Source organism: Martes martes (assembly GCF_963455335.1).
Source record: "Martes martes genome assembly, chromosome: 16".
Taxonomy (NCBI): domain Eukaryota; kingdom Metazoa; phylum Chordata; class Mammalia; order Carnivora; family Mustelidae; genus Martes; species Martes martes.
Genome location: NC_137904.1, coordinates 3,750,435 through 3,763,604, shown reverse-complemented (window position 1 = coordinate 3,763,604; position 13,170 = coordinate 3,750,435). Strand labels below are relative to the sequence as shown.

At 44.4% G+C, this 13,170-nt stretch overlaps 2 protein-coding genes across 10 annotated transcripts in view; one reads left to right on the top strand and one right to left on the bottom strand.

Annotated features, from left to right (window-relative positions):
* The window catches only part of CFAP52 (cilia and flagella associated protein 52), a gene marked incomplete at both ends in the record, with an annotated part of 35,597 nt that extends 34,453 nt beyond the window's left edge, over positions 1-1,144 (bottom strand). Inside the window, one exon of the mRNA XM_080826518.1 lies at positions 1,075-1,144. Within this exon, the coding sequence (XP_080682644.1) occupies positions 1,075-1,144 (70 nt within the window). The remainder of the gene's footprint in view (positions 1-1,074) is intronic.
* Positions 1,145-1,870: 726 nt separating this feature from the next.
* Positions 1,871-13,170, top strand: part of STX8 (syntaxin 8) — a 244,322-nt gene continuing 233,022 nt past the window's right edge. For 2 of the 9 annotated variants that reach the window (XM_080826400.1, XM_080826397.1), the window contains exon 1: positions 1,890-1,951. Coding sequence is in view for 1 of the 9 variants with exons in the window: in XM_080826392.1 (XP_080682518.1) it covers positions 1,935-1,951; positions 7,500-7,599 (117 nt within the window). In the remaining 8 variants the exon portion in view is untranslated. Of the gene's footprint in view, positions 1,963-2,197; positions 2,395-7,499; positions 7,600-13,170 lie in introns of all 9 variants that reach the window. The other 7 variants (XM_080826398.1, XM_080826395.1, XM_080826392.1 and 4 more) reach the window with 7 other exon arrangements.

Genomic DNA, 13,170 nt, shown 5'->3' with positions numbered 1-13,170 from the left:
GGGCTTTGCATTGGCTTCTAATTTGTTTCCATGCGAAAGCTAACCTCTGCCATGGCCATGGGAAGCACTGGAATATAAGGGACCATATATTTATTCTTAGAGCTCGACAAAACAGCATGAACTCGGTTGCAGAGCTCTGTTCTGGAAGCTCTTCACTGGTCACTGGGGTGACCCCCTGCACTCAGAGGTCACTCACTCTCTTTACCAATGAACTTGTCACCAGTTATAAAGAGGGCCGACTTCTCAGATGCACTAAGCGCCCACGTTCTATCAGAAACTATTCAACCAAAACGAAGAGTCAAGAGTCAAATCCCAGAATGTGCCTAAAACTTTAATCTTTGATGGTTCTGCACCTGCATTATCATAATTTTAAAACTTCCAGGCAACACAATGCACTTAAAAAAAAAAAGTTTTTTTTCTAAATCGTAACGCATTGCTTGTTTTCCATCCTTCACACCCAACATCAAAGAGCACTTCCCCCCACCACCCACTCCTTAAATTTCAAAATAAAAGGCAGCCCTAAATAAGATGTGAGCTGAACCAGCAGGTCTCCCCTGACCCGAGCATCTCTCCCCTCCAGCTCCCCCTGGCGTCCTCTCCGCCTTTTATCCGGGTCTGAAATCCTCACCATTAAGAATTCTTGGGTTAGGGGACAAGACCATCCCCTGCTCACACCCACGTTCAGTGCCCAGCCCGTTCTCACTAGCACATCAGCTGGGGTTCTAGGAGTTTCTTGGTCCCAGGGGCCGAGGGGCGGGCAGCTCTGGGGGCTGCGCGAGGGCTTAGGGCCAAGGCGGAGCTGACCCGGGGAGAAGGGTTACGGCCACCCAACTCATCCTCGGTCCCGGGAAGGAGGCCCTTGTCCTTTTTAGGTGCTGCGAAGCCATCCTAGTCCCTGAGACTTGGAGCGAGGAAGGGACTCCCCAGGGCTCTGGGGCAGGGGAGAGCTTGGCCCTGGCCAGTGTCCCGCGCTGCCTTCCATGCGCACCCGGGGTCCCACACCGGTGTCCCCGTTCTCACTACTCGTCCCCGGGGCTCGCAACCCGCCCAGCCCAGACACGCTCGAGGCCTCACCGTTGAAGCCAATCACGGCCTCAAGCTCCAGCTCGGCCACCTCGGCTTTGAGCGAAGTATGGTTCTCCATCCCCAGGAGCTTGGGCTCTCCCTGCTCTCGGCTTCCGGCGGCGTAGCGTCTGCCGGTTGGTATGGTAACGGACGTGCGCATGCGCACCAGGCCCGCGCCCGCGCGCGCTCCGGGCTGCAGCGCCCCGAGCTCGCGCTGCAAAAGGAGGTGGGCTTTCCCCCCTCCTCTTTCCCTGGAAATTTAGGGGCGCTGAGTGCACGCTTTCCCTCCACGGAAAGCATCTGTGACTTTTTTCGCAACTATAGAATCAAGCACCGATATAATGAAAAATAATATATAATGGCCACTTCTTTGGGTCCCTTGGAAGCAGGGTTGAAAAGAATTTTTAAGCTTTATTGAGCTATCACTTTACATATAAAGTTCACTGTAAGTGAGTTTTAGTAAATTTACACAGTCGGACCCCTGTGCCCCCAGTCGTTTTTTGTTTTTTGTTTTTTTTTTTTTTGAAGCGGGATGAAAATTCAGGTAACTGCTGGAAGTCTTGAGATGCGCCCACCTTCCCGGGAAAATGCTCAGATTTTTGCCCAACGGTTTAATTTTCATTGCGCCGGGCTGTTCGCGTCTCTCAGGGGGAACCGATTAGATTCGATTGCGCCAATCTGACGTTCCCCGGGGGCCGCTTCGCTTTCGTGATCATCCTTTCCAACCCCAGATGTACGCTCCGCGGGCAAACGGCGGGTTCCGGTCGCGCCCGGGTCGAACCGCGGGGTATGAGCCGCGCGGGACGCCGTAGTCAGCTGCCGCGAGCAGGAAGTGTCCGACGGCGGCGGCGGCGGGCGGAGACTGCACGATGGCCCCGGACCCCTGGTGAGCCCTGGGTGAGGGCGGCCGCGCCGAGGGTCCGCGGGGGAGGCCGGGCTTCCGGGGAGCGGACGGTAGCCAGGCTCTGGGGCTGCGGGAGCCCCTCAGGAGGAGGGGAGGGGCCTTCCCGTGCCCAGAGGGACCGCGCCGCGTCCCGCCACCCTGGGTGCTCGCGGTGGTGGCCCGGGAGGGGAACCGGGTGGACACCAGGGAGGTGGGGGCGAGTACCGAATCCCGGACACATGCCTTTAGTCCTTCTGGGCTGCATCTGGCCGCGGGGACTTCCCGCCCGTCCTAGCTGCGGAGCTGGCTAGTGCAAGCTTCCTGGGACTGCGGGGAGAGTGAAGTCCGAGTCACCTTTTCGTGGAACGCCGGTTCATCGGGTGACCTCCCCCCTCTTGCCTCCGGGACTGAGAAAACCGAGGTTCAGAATCCACGGTCACCCGCCGGTTAGTAACCACTTGGCACTAGGACCTAGATCTTGTGGGCCCTTCAAAAAACTTAGGGGAACAGGGGAGGGAAATTACGCATTTGTTTGCAAGGCGGCTTACCCTTCCCTGAGTCAGTATCGGGAAGGCTGTTTCTGCTGCAGCATCTCTGCAGTTTAAAAAAAAAAAAAAAAAAAGCTGGGAAGGATTGTTCCTTCAACAATTCCGTCCCAAGGACTGAATGATGAAAAGACACAAGTTCTGATCCTAAGGAACATCTTGCTACCGCATGTCGGACTGGAGTTTTTTGGTTTAATGATTAAAAGCATATCCTAGCTCTGGAAAGTTCTTGTTAATGTTTCTGGCAGAATTTATAATTAAGTTGTAGGCACTGTGACTACTGGAATGGGTTGCAGGATCAAAGCATTACCTTGGATCTGGGTCACCTGCACCAAATGGCTCACTTGATTTAACGCTATTTTTTTCCCACCTAATTTTAACACCTGTGTACACTCTGATAGAAAATTTAGAAAATACTATTTCCAGAGAAAAACAATGCCACATCTTCAGCTCTGTCATTTGGAGTAATAGCTGTTACTGATTTTTAAAAGGAAAACATTTGTTTATATACTAGGCATATATATTATAGATCATGTACAAGTATCTCCAGCTTCTTGAGACTTTACATTGTGCTACTTTGGTTTTATGAAAGACTGACCTTAGTACTTCTTTTCGCTAACCAAAAGAAATCAGAAGAGGATTTTTGCCTTTATGAAAAAAGAGGGGAAAGCAAATCTAGCATTCAGTGTTTCTTTTGCAGCAAGAGGTCATAGAGACATTGCATTCCCCAGGTCAGCAAAAGTGACCCCCCCCCCCCCACCCCAAGCTCCTTCCCGGGAACTACATTCAGCATCCAGTTCTCATAGCTTTGAAATGTGTCTGTGAGCATCTGGGCTTTATCTTGGTTTATTTTGTGTATCCCTTAGCAAGATGTGCCCTAAGGTATCAGAAAAGCCCCAGAGAGGTTATTTTTGGGGGTTTAGGAAAGCTCAAAAAGTGTTTCCATATATATTTATGGTAATTGGCCCCTTGCTTTACACCATTTCGGCTTAGGAAAGGTTTTGTAGGAATCCAAAAGGTTTTGGATAATGAGAGAAACCTGCATGTTTCACAAAGCAAGGCACAGTTCTCCGTGTCGGTAAATTTTTACAGAAAGCATGATTTTTTCATGGTGCGTAATAGTGCATTGTATGAATAACCACAATTTATTTAATTATTTCCCTCTTTGTACCTCTTTGTAATGTTAGAGTTTGTTTTGTTTAGCTATTACAAAGACTCCCCTTTGTTCCATTCTTATTTCCTCCACTTGCTTCCTAGAAGTGGAACTATTGGGTGGAACTATTGGATTGAAGGATAAGAACATTTTTAAGGCCCTTGATATGTATTGCTAAATTGCCCTCCACCTCCTGGGAGCTAAGCCCCTCACTTGGCACATGAGATAGGAAGTAAAGCTCAGAGGTGGTTATCCATTTAGAGTGCTGGAAGCCATCACTACACCCCAAGCCTCTTCCCCAGTTTATGCTGAGAGCACATCATGTTCCCTCTTACTCTCAAGTAGTTTGACCGAGCGGCTTTCTCCCCGGACTGCTGACAGTGAAACAGTGAGGGAGCTCTGCTGGGTTAGCATCAGCTGCCTTGCAAAGTGGGTTGCTGGTCAGGAAGGCCGAAGGGAGTACAGAACGGGACTTTGACAAAACCTATAAAAACAGACTTGGCCACATACAACCTTGCCTTCCTGCTCTTGAAAAATCATAGGTCAATGATGCTTTACTCCTGAGTGATACTCTAATGTTGAAAATGGAATGTTGGTTGGCTAATTGAACATAATAATAAAAAAAGTGGAATATAGCAGTGACAGCTTTAATGGTGTATCAGAGCAAGGGGCAAGCTCACTTTTTAATGGAAGGAGCAAGGGATGACTGCCTCTGAAGTGGTTCTTTGCTGAAGCTAATTAACTTTACTGCTGGGGCAACATATTTGTTGATGATACATCATTTCTGGAAAAATTACAGATTTAACAGACCTTACCAGTTTTGTATTCTGGTTGGGCCTTTCTTGGGTCCCTTCTAAAAATTGTTGTGGAAGGTAAAATACATACAAAGTAGAATAGTATCATCCATACTATGACCCTGTGTAATGTATAATATAACCCCTTTATATTCATCACCGGATTCCTGTAATTACCAGTCTTCCCCCATCCTTCTCTCATCTCTGCCCTCCACATCTTTCTCCCCCTCCCCCGAGATTTTTTTTTTTCCCGAGTAAATCTCACACATATATGAGTTTAACTGTGCATTCAGTGTTTTTGTGGCAGAACAGGAGCTCAGTTCATGGTCTGGAAACTTCTCTTTGCTCCTCTTTGTGGATTCTTTGTCTCTGCCTCTTTGCATCACCATCCTCTGAGTCACCCAGGCCTGAAAACTCCAATCATCCCCTTTTTCTTCAGTCCTCCTATCAGATTATTAAGTCTTTGGTTTTTCTCTTCAATTTTATGTGATCTGTTCATGCTGTGGTCCCATCCTTTTAGCCCTATGCCTCGCAGGCAGTAGATACTGGTGACCCGTTATAGAATTGGAGAGCTGGAAAAGTCTTCCCGTCTCCCACCCACACCTCTTTCGTTCCCAGCTGTTTGTGTAACCGAGCGCAGTTTCCTGAACTAGTACCTTAGGCACTTGTATGCTTGATACTGTGATGAGGCTGCCCATGACCTCTGGGTACAGATCAGAAGACCCAGGGGGAGCTTTCACAATTCCTCGTGTCCAGGTCAAGCCCCATTCAAGTTTAAGCAGAATGCGCGGGGCTGGGGGCCAGGACTTGGCTGTGGTGTTGTTGTTTGAAGATTCCCCTGGTGGTTCCAGCACTAGCAAAGTTTTAGGACCATTGCTCTCCAAAGCTAACGTGGGAAGGTGAGGAGTGGGAGTGGGACATCTGGGGTTTTGGCCTCTGCATTTCACAGAACCTCTTCAAGGGCTCACTCCATGTGTAAAAGGGTCCCCTACAGCTCTAAAGCCCTCTTCCAAAAGTCTCACCTGATTACTCTGGTGTTCAAGGCTCTGCAAAAACTAGCTTCCGTGCATCCGTGCCGTTTGATGCCGAATCCGCCCACCCAGGGCCGCTCAGCCGAATGCACCAGGCACGTGTCCTTCCATTTCCTTCCTTTCACCCTTGCTTGCTCCTTGGGGCTTTTGCCAAGTCGAGGATGTGCCCCTCCCTCCTGCTTCAGCCTTGTAGTTCAGCCCAGGATGTACCCTCTTGGCCCAGCCAGGTCAAGTCTGAGTGCCCTAGGCCACCAGTTACTCCTCTCACTTCCGGTCTTCATTTGGAAGGAGCTGCTGTATCATACCTTATTATTGATTTTCATAGGTGTGGTCTGGGGCCGCAGAGCCAGACCTAAGCTCCTCTTTTCAGAGAGGGCGGTATGGGCGGGGAGAAGGGAAGATGTGGCAGAGCTGGAGCCAGGACCAGTTTCCTTACCAGCTTCCCTCCTCTTTTCTTTTTTTTTTTGGTCGGTGGAAGGGGCAGAGGGAGAGGGAGAGAGAATCTCAAGCAGGCTCCGTGCGCAGCACAGAGCCCGACGTGGGGCTTGATCTCATGACCTTGAGATCATGACCTGAGCCGAAATCAAGAATAAGACACTTAACCGACTGAGCACCCAGGCACCCTTTCCTCCTATTTTCTTAATTGTGTGTTGTATCACCTGCTGTTTTTTGTATTCGTGAACATACACACACTTACCCGTGAATATTTGCATGAGGCTGCTTTAGCGTGTAGTGGGGAGTTGTTAAAGATCGTACTTCTTGGCATGTGAAGTTCAGAATGTAACACTTTTCGCCCAGGACCTGGCCCAGATCAAGGACTCGACTGTCTCCCTTTGCTGGAGTTACTCTAGTAAGATCGCCAAGGGAAGCGATTGGAGATTGTTTTTTCCATCACTAAAAAACACATTTGCCAAGTTCCCTCAGTGTATGAATACTGTGTGGGAGTTCAGAGATTTTGAGAAATGGATCGTTTACTTTTTCAAGCAGAAATGGGGACATTAGGACAAGTAGCAGTTTTCAGTATTTGGTGCTGGGACAGTGCTGGAAAATAGGTTGGTCGTACGGAGCAGACCACCTAGTAGGGGAGACGCAGTGTGTGCGTGCACCTAGCTTTTCTCTGTGAAACAGATAGGAATGTGATTTAGTCACATTTATTTAATTTTGCCTCTGCCTCTCTCTCCACGAATATTTTTTAAAAAAATATTTGACAGTATTTTGTCACAAAAGGGCAAAATAAGAGACGATTGGGAATTCATTGCGAATTTTCCAAAGCCTCCAACGCTATGAATATGAAATAGAAACTCAGCAAATGTCAGGAAGGCGTGTGTCCCATGTCCCCAGAGCATCTTGTTGTAGGATAAATAGTACTTCCTGTGCCTGTTTTGTAAAGTTCTTCCCCTGCTGGCTGCTTCCTCACCTTGCCTGAAACCCTCTGTTCTCTTATCCTGCTTTATTTTTCTTCTTAGTGCTTGATGTACTATGTGTTTATCCTCTGCTTTTTCTCCTTTCGCTAAGCATCTTGAGCAGGGACCTTGTCCGTTTTGTCACTGCTCTGATCTCCAGGGTCTGCAGCAGTGCTTGGCAAGAGGAGGCCCTCCATAAATGTTTGCCGAATGTTCTAGAAGTGAATGGATTCAGACACATTGCCATGGACAGAATGGCGAAGCGGTTAGGAGCAGAGGCTCAGGGCCGGACAGCTTTGGTTTACAGCTGGGGTACCACCTGGGCAAGTCTCTCTACCTCTTTGCGTCTGATTTTCTGCCTTGGAAGGTGGAGATGGTTATGGGACGCGTCTCCTGGTGTTTTTGTGTGGATTAAGTGAATTATTACGGAAGAAGCATTCAGGATAGAGCCCAGCGCATTGTACTTACCGTAATAGCAACACGCGTCCCTATGACTGTCGCTGTTACTACCCTCCCCTCCTGTTTGAATCCGTGGCTAGAATTAATAAAACTGAAACGCAGATAACGTGGATGTCTTCTTTGAAAGAACCTTAAACCTTCTTCTCCCTTTACGACTTTGATGCAGGTTCTCCACATACGATTCTACCTGCCAAATTGCGCAAGAGATTGCCGAGAAAATCCAACAGCAAAATCAGTGTGAAAGAAATGGTGAAAATACAATCAGGGTAAGACCAGGAGAGAAATAGTACTTGAAGTGATTTGTTTGAGCTTGGAGGTCTGAAAACCCTCCTCCTGCTGAGGTGCCGTGTGCGCGTGTGTGTGAGTGAGACGATGGAATTGGCATTATAACCAATCAGGTAGTCGTTACGACTGAGACTAAGAAGCGTGACACTTGTTTAATGTCTCCTACTTCCCCTTAAAAGTATCTGACAATTTCATAGTCTAGTTCAAACCCCAGACAGTAAATCTCCCAGGCTTTGCAGGACAAGAGGTGATGTCTTCACCTCTTGGAAGATCTGTTCTTGCCAAAAGGATAATAGCCTTTTTTTTTCTTTTTTTTTTTTTACATTTTACGCGTAAAAATGTAAATAGCTTACAGGTGCTACAAAAACAGTGGCAGGATTTGACTAGGAAATCTATTTTTTAGACGCTCTGAGTTCATTCTAGCACCTTCGATCCAAGTCCAACACCATGATTCTTTCTAACCTTCCCCATTCCAAATTCGTATTTTTCTTTTCCAGCAGTGAGAACTTTGGTTTCCAAACACTATGATCTCTTTTTGCCCACTTGGTCTTTTTTATCGTTTACAGAAGACAGTTTCAGGATTACTACACAGGTACTGCCACAGACACTACCTTTGAATTTGTCTTTATTTTTTTTAACTTTTTAAAACTAATATCCCACTAATAATACTGGGGTTGTTCTGTTCTAAAGTTATTAAAACGGATTCTTTTTTCCTGTGTTTTATGCTATCCTTTGCATCTGTTTTTATTCATTTTTGGGGTACTCTTGAATCCCCATCACTTATGTCTCCCATCCCCCCACCCACCTGCCCTTTGGTAACCACCAGTTTGTTCTCTGCAGTTGAGTCTGTTTCTTGATTTGTCTCTTTTTCGTTTTTCCTTTGTTTTGTTTCTAAGATTCCACCGATGAGTGAAATCATGTGGTATTTGTCTTTCTCTGACTTATCTCACGTTCTAGCTCCACCCATGTTGCAAATGGCAAGATTTCATTCCTTTTTTATGGCTGAATAACATTCCAGTGTATCTGTATCTCTTCTTCCTTATCCATTCATCTACCAGTGGACACTTGGGCTGCCTCCACAGCTTGTCTGTTGTAAATAAATCTGCTCTAAACATTGGGGTGCATGTACCCCTTTGAATTCGTGTTTTTGTATTCTTCGGGTAAATACCCAGTAGGGTCATTGCTGGATCATTGGACAGTTTTATTTTTAACTTTTTGAGGAGCCTCCGTACTGTTTTCCACAGTGACTGCACTGGTTTGCATTCCCAACAACAACGCAAGAGGATTCCTTTTTCTCCTCATCCTTGCCAACACTTTTGTTTCTGTGTTGATTTTAGCCGTGCTGACGGGTGTGAGGTGATACCTTGCAGTTTTGATTTGCATTTCCCTGATGATGAGTCACATTGAGCATCTTTTCACGTGTCTCTTGGCCATCTGGATGTCTTTGGGGAAATGTCTGTTCATGTCATTTGCCCATTTTTAATTGGATTATTTGTTTTGGGGGTGTTGAATTGTATCAGTTCTTTATGTATTTTGGGTACTAATCCCTTATCAGATATGTCCTTTGCAATTATCTCCTCCCATTCAGTGATTGCCTCTTTGTTTTGTTGATTGTTTCCTTTGCTGTGTAGAGGCTTTTTGTTTTGATGTTCTCCCAGTGGTTTATATTTGCTTTTGTCCTGTCTTAGGAGACTTATCTAGAAAAGGAGACTTATCTAGAAAAGCGTTGTGAAAAGCGTTGCTACAGCCCGTTTGTACTGCCTGTGCTCTCTTCTAGGATTTTTATGGTTTCAGGCCTCATATTTAAGTCTTTAATCCATTTTGAGCTTATTTTTGTGTGCGGTATAAGAGAGTGGTCCAGTGTCCTTCTTCTGCATTTTGCTGTCCAGTTTTCCCAACACCATTTGCTGAAGAGACTGAGTTTTTTCCCATTGGGTATTCTTTCCTGCTTTGTCAGAGATTAATTGACCATAAAATTATGGGTTTATTATATTAATTTTTAGTACTTCTTTTTTTTTTAATAAAGATTTTATTTATCTATTTGACAGATCACAAGTAGGCAGAGAGGTGGGCAGAGAGAGGAAGGGAAGCAGGCTCCCCGCCGAGCAGAGAGCCTGATGCAGGGCTCGATCTCAGTACCCTGAGATCATGACCTGAGCCGAAGGCAGAGGCTTAACCCACTGAGCCCCCCCCAGGCGCCCCTAATTTTTAGTACTTCTTATATATAACCATTTTCATTAAATTTGGTTTATTCTTCCTATGCTAACTTTTTGCAGAAATAAACATCTGTGTGTTTGTGTGTGTTCTCATTTCTCTTCCTTTTACGCAAAAGATACTCTTTTGTATCTTGCTCTTTTCATTTAATACTACATCGTAGTGATCCCTCCATATTAATTAGATCTTTGCTGTTCTTTTGGGCGGTATAATACTCTCCTGCACAGATATGCTGTGGTCCGTTTAACCTGTCTAAGGATGGGTGTTGGGATGTTTCTACAATTTCGTTGTTATGAAAAGTGCTGCAATAAATACCTTTATGCTTCCCCCCCCCTTATATTTGTGGAGGTGTCTTACAAGGGTGAATTCTCAGAACTAGGATGTATGTGATTTTTTTCACCTGTTGCCGAATTCCCCTCTATACGGGTGCTTACCTTTGGTGCCCTGATCAGCAGAGCACAAGTTTCTGTTTCTTGACAGGCTGACCAACAAATGGGGTTGTCAGTCTCCTGAGTTGTTGCCGGTCAGATAAGTGAGACATGGTATTTCAGTGTAGTTTCAGACTTGCATTTTTTCATATACTAATCAAGGGAAGTATGTTTTCACATGCTTAAACATTATTTATATACATTTTTCTGAGAAGTTCTTGTCTTTTGCCCAATTTTTTTTAATTGGATGGTTGGTCTTTTTAGTCCCTAAGAGTTCCTTATATAATACGGAGATTTAGTTCTTGGCGATAGACTGTAACTTATTTTCTTTATCATTTGTTTGGCTCTGCCCATGGTACCGTCTGCCAAGTGAAAGTTTGGGGTTTTTTAAACAGAATTGGCTAACGATCTTTAATTGCCTCCACATTTTCACTTATAACTTTTGCTATTTCTGGGATGTAAGGGCATTTATTCCTGTTGTCTTCTAATAAACCTGTGGTTTCACTTTTTACATTTAGATCTCATTCATTTAGCTGGTGTCATCCTCTTGGATAGTTTGACTATTTCCAATTATAAATGAGTTTTCAGTGTGGCTAAATCATTGCCCACATCAGAGTAAGTTTCTTAGTGTAGACTTTCTGGATTTAGGTCGTAAGAAATCTTAAGCCTCTTGTACATATAAGTCTGTATCAATTCTGATTATCTTTTACAAATCTTTCTCATTCTGTTAGCAGGTGAAATTATACATAGATTATTATGCATTTTTAAAATTATTTATGTGGTTGAACATGTTTTCATTTATTGAATACTCATATTTCTTCCTTTGTGACTTACTAGTATACGTCCTTAACCTAACCTATTTCTTTTTTACTTATTTTTTAAAGATTTTATTTATTTGAGAGAGAGAGACAGACAGCGTGAGGGGAATACAAGCAGGGGAAGTAGGAGACAGAGAGGGAGAAGCAGGCTTCCTGCTGAGCAGGGAGCCCAATGTGGGGCTTGATCCCCTAACCTGTTATTTCTTAATATCCGTGTTCTTTATGTGTATGTTGACTATATTCAAGCTTGATCTGGCATATTTGGTACCAGTATTTTTTCTCCTAATTTGGCTTTTGATTTTATAAATGACATTTTTTGGGCATGTACTTGTTTTTATTTTATTTATTTTTTTTTAAAGATTTTATTTATTTATTTGACAGGCAGAGAGACAGGAAGGGAAGCAGGCTCCCCACTGAGCAGAGAGCCCGACGCGGGGCTCGATCCCAGGACCCTGGGATCATGACCCAAGCCGAAGGCAGAGGCTTTAACCCACTGAGCCACCCAGGCGCCCCCATGTACTTGTTTTTAAACTGGATTTGAAATTTTCAGTATTTTTAAAAAGATTTTATTTATTTATTTGATAGAGAGAGACACAGCGAGAGAGGGAACACAAGCAGGGGGAGTGGGAGAGGGAGAAGCAGGCTTCCCGCCAAGCAGTGAGCCTGATGTGGGGCTCCATCCCGGGATCCTGGGATCATGACCTGAGCCGAAGGCAGTCGCTTAATGACTGAGCCACCCAGGCACCCCAGATTTTTCAGTATTTTTATTTGTGGTCTTTTCTTTTAGAAAGAGGAGAGATCATGGCGATAAAGGTCTTTCATAGCCAGAGACTGTATAAATATTTTATCCGATCACCTAAATCATCTTCAAGCTTTCCTTCCGTTTTTATTTTTAAGCACTTATCCTTAAAATATTTGAAGTTTATTTTGGTTATGTTGTGGGCATCTAATTTTACTTTTTTTCCCATTTGCTAAATTATTCCCTACCTTACCCCCTCCAAGATACGAAATACCCTGTATTTCATTCACTGAATTTTTGCGCGGCTGCACTGTTCCTGCACCTTCTGTTCTGTTGTTCCTGTTGTGGTTTTTATAAAGACTCCAGATCTGATTGTCAAAGTCCCCGTCCATCACATATTCCTTTTCTTCCTATATTTCCCTTTATCCATGGTTTAGAATAATTTTGCGTAGTTTCATTAAAGTCCTTTTGTACTGTGCCTCAATTACCACCTCTTTTCCAATAAAAGAGCTCCAGATGGGACTTTGAATAGTTGTGTAGTTTATTTAAAGATTAAATTGGGGGACATTTACATTTTTATAATATTATATGTTTCCTTTTACTCATTCCTCCATCAATTATTTACTCCACAATCACAACATGTGCCGGGCACTGTACTAGATATTTTTGAGATTCTGTTGACATTGTTAATGATGTTTAAAATTAATAATTAAAAACAAGTCTCCCCACCTATTACTTAAACATAGAAATGCCCTTGATTTTTTAAATTGACAGTTGATTACTGACTTATTTTCCTGTTTCTGGTAATCTGTCAGTGGCTTCACTTAATTTTCCCAAACAGACTAATCCATTTGGAAATAATGAATTTCCTCTCCTTCCTTCCAGTCCCTGTGTATTTCTTTAACTTGTCTTATTGCATTGGTTGGAACTTCTAGACCAAAGTTGAATAATGTTGTTGTTAAGGCAGTACTGTTCCATTCTTAGTTTTTGTTGTTTCTGTTTTTTTTTAATGTATTTTTTAAAGATTTTATTTATTTAACAGAGAGAGAGAGAGATCATAAGCTGGCAGAGAAGCAGGCAGAGAGAGAGGGGGGAGCAGGCTCCCTGCTGAGCAGAGAGCCTGAAGTGGGACTTGATCCCAGGACCCTGGGATAATGACCTGAGTTGAAGGCAGAGGCTTTAGCCCACTGAGCCACCCCTGTGCCCCTCTGTTTTGGTTTTAGTTACCCCCCCCATGCTGTATTAATCACCAACACTGTCAGCTTTATTATTAGATTTTTTAACATCAAACTGTTCTTCAGTTACTAGGATAAATTCTTCTTGGTGGTGATATACTGTCATTTTAACATCATT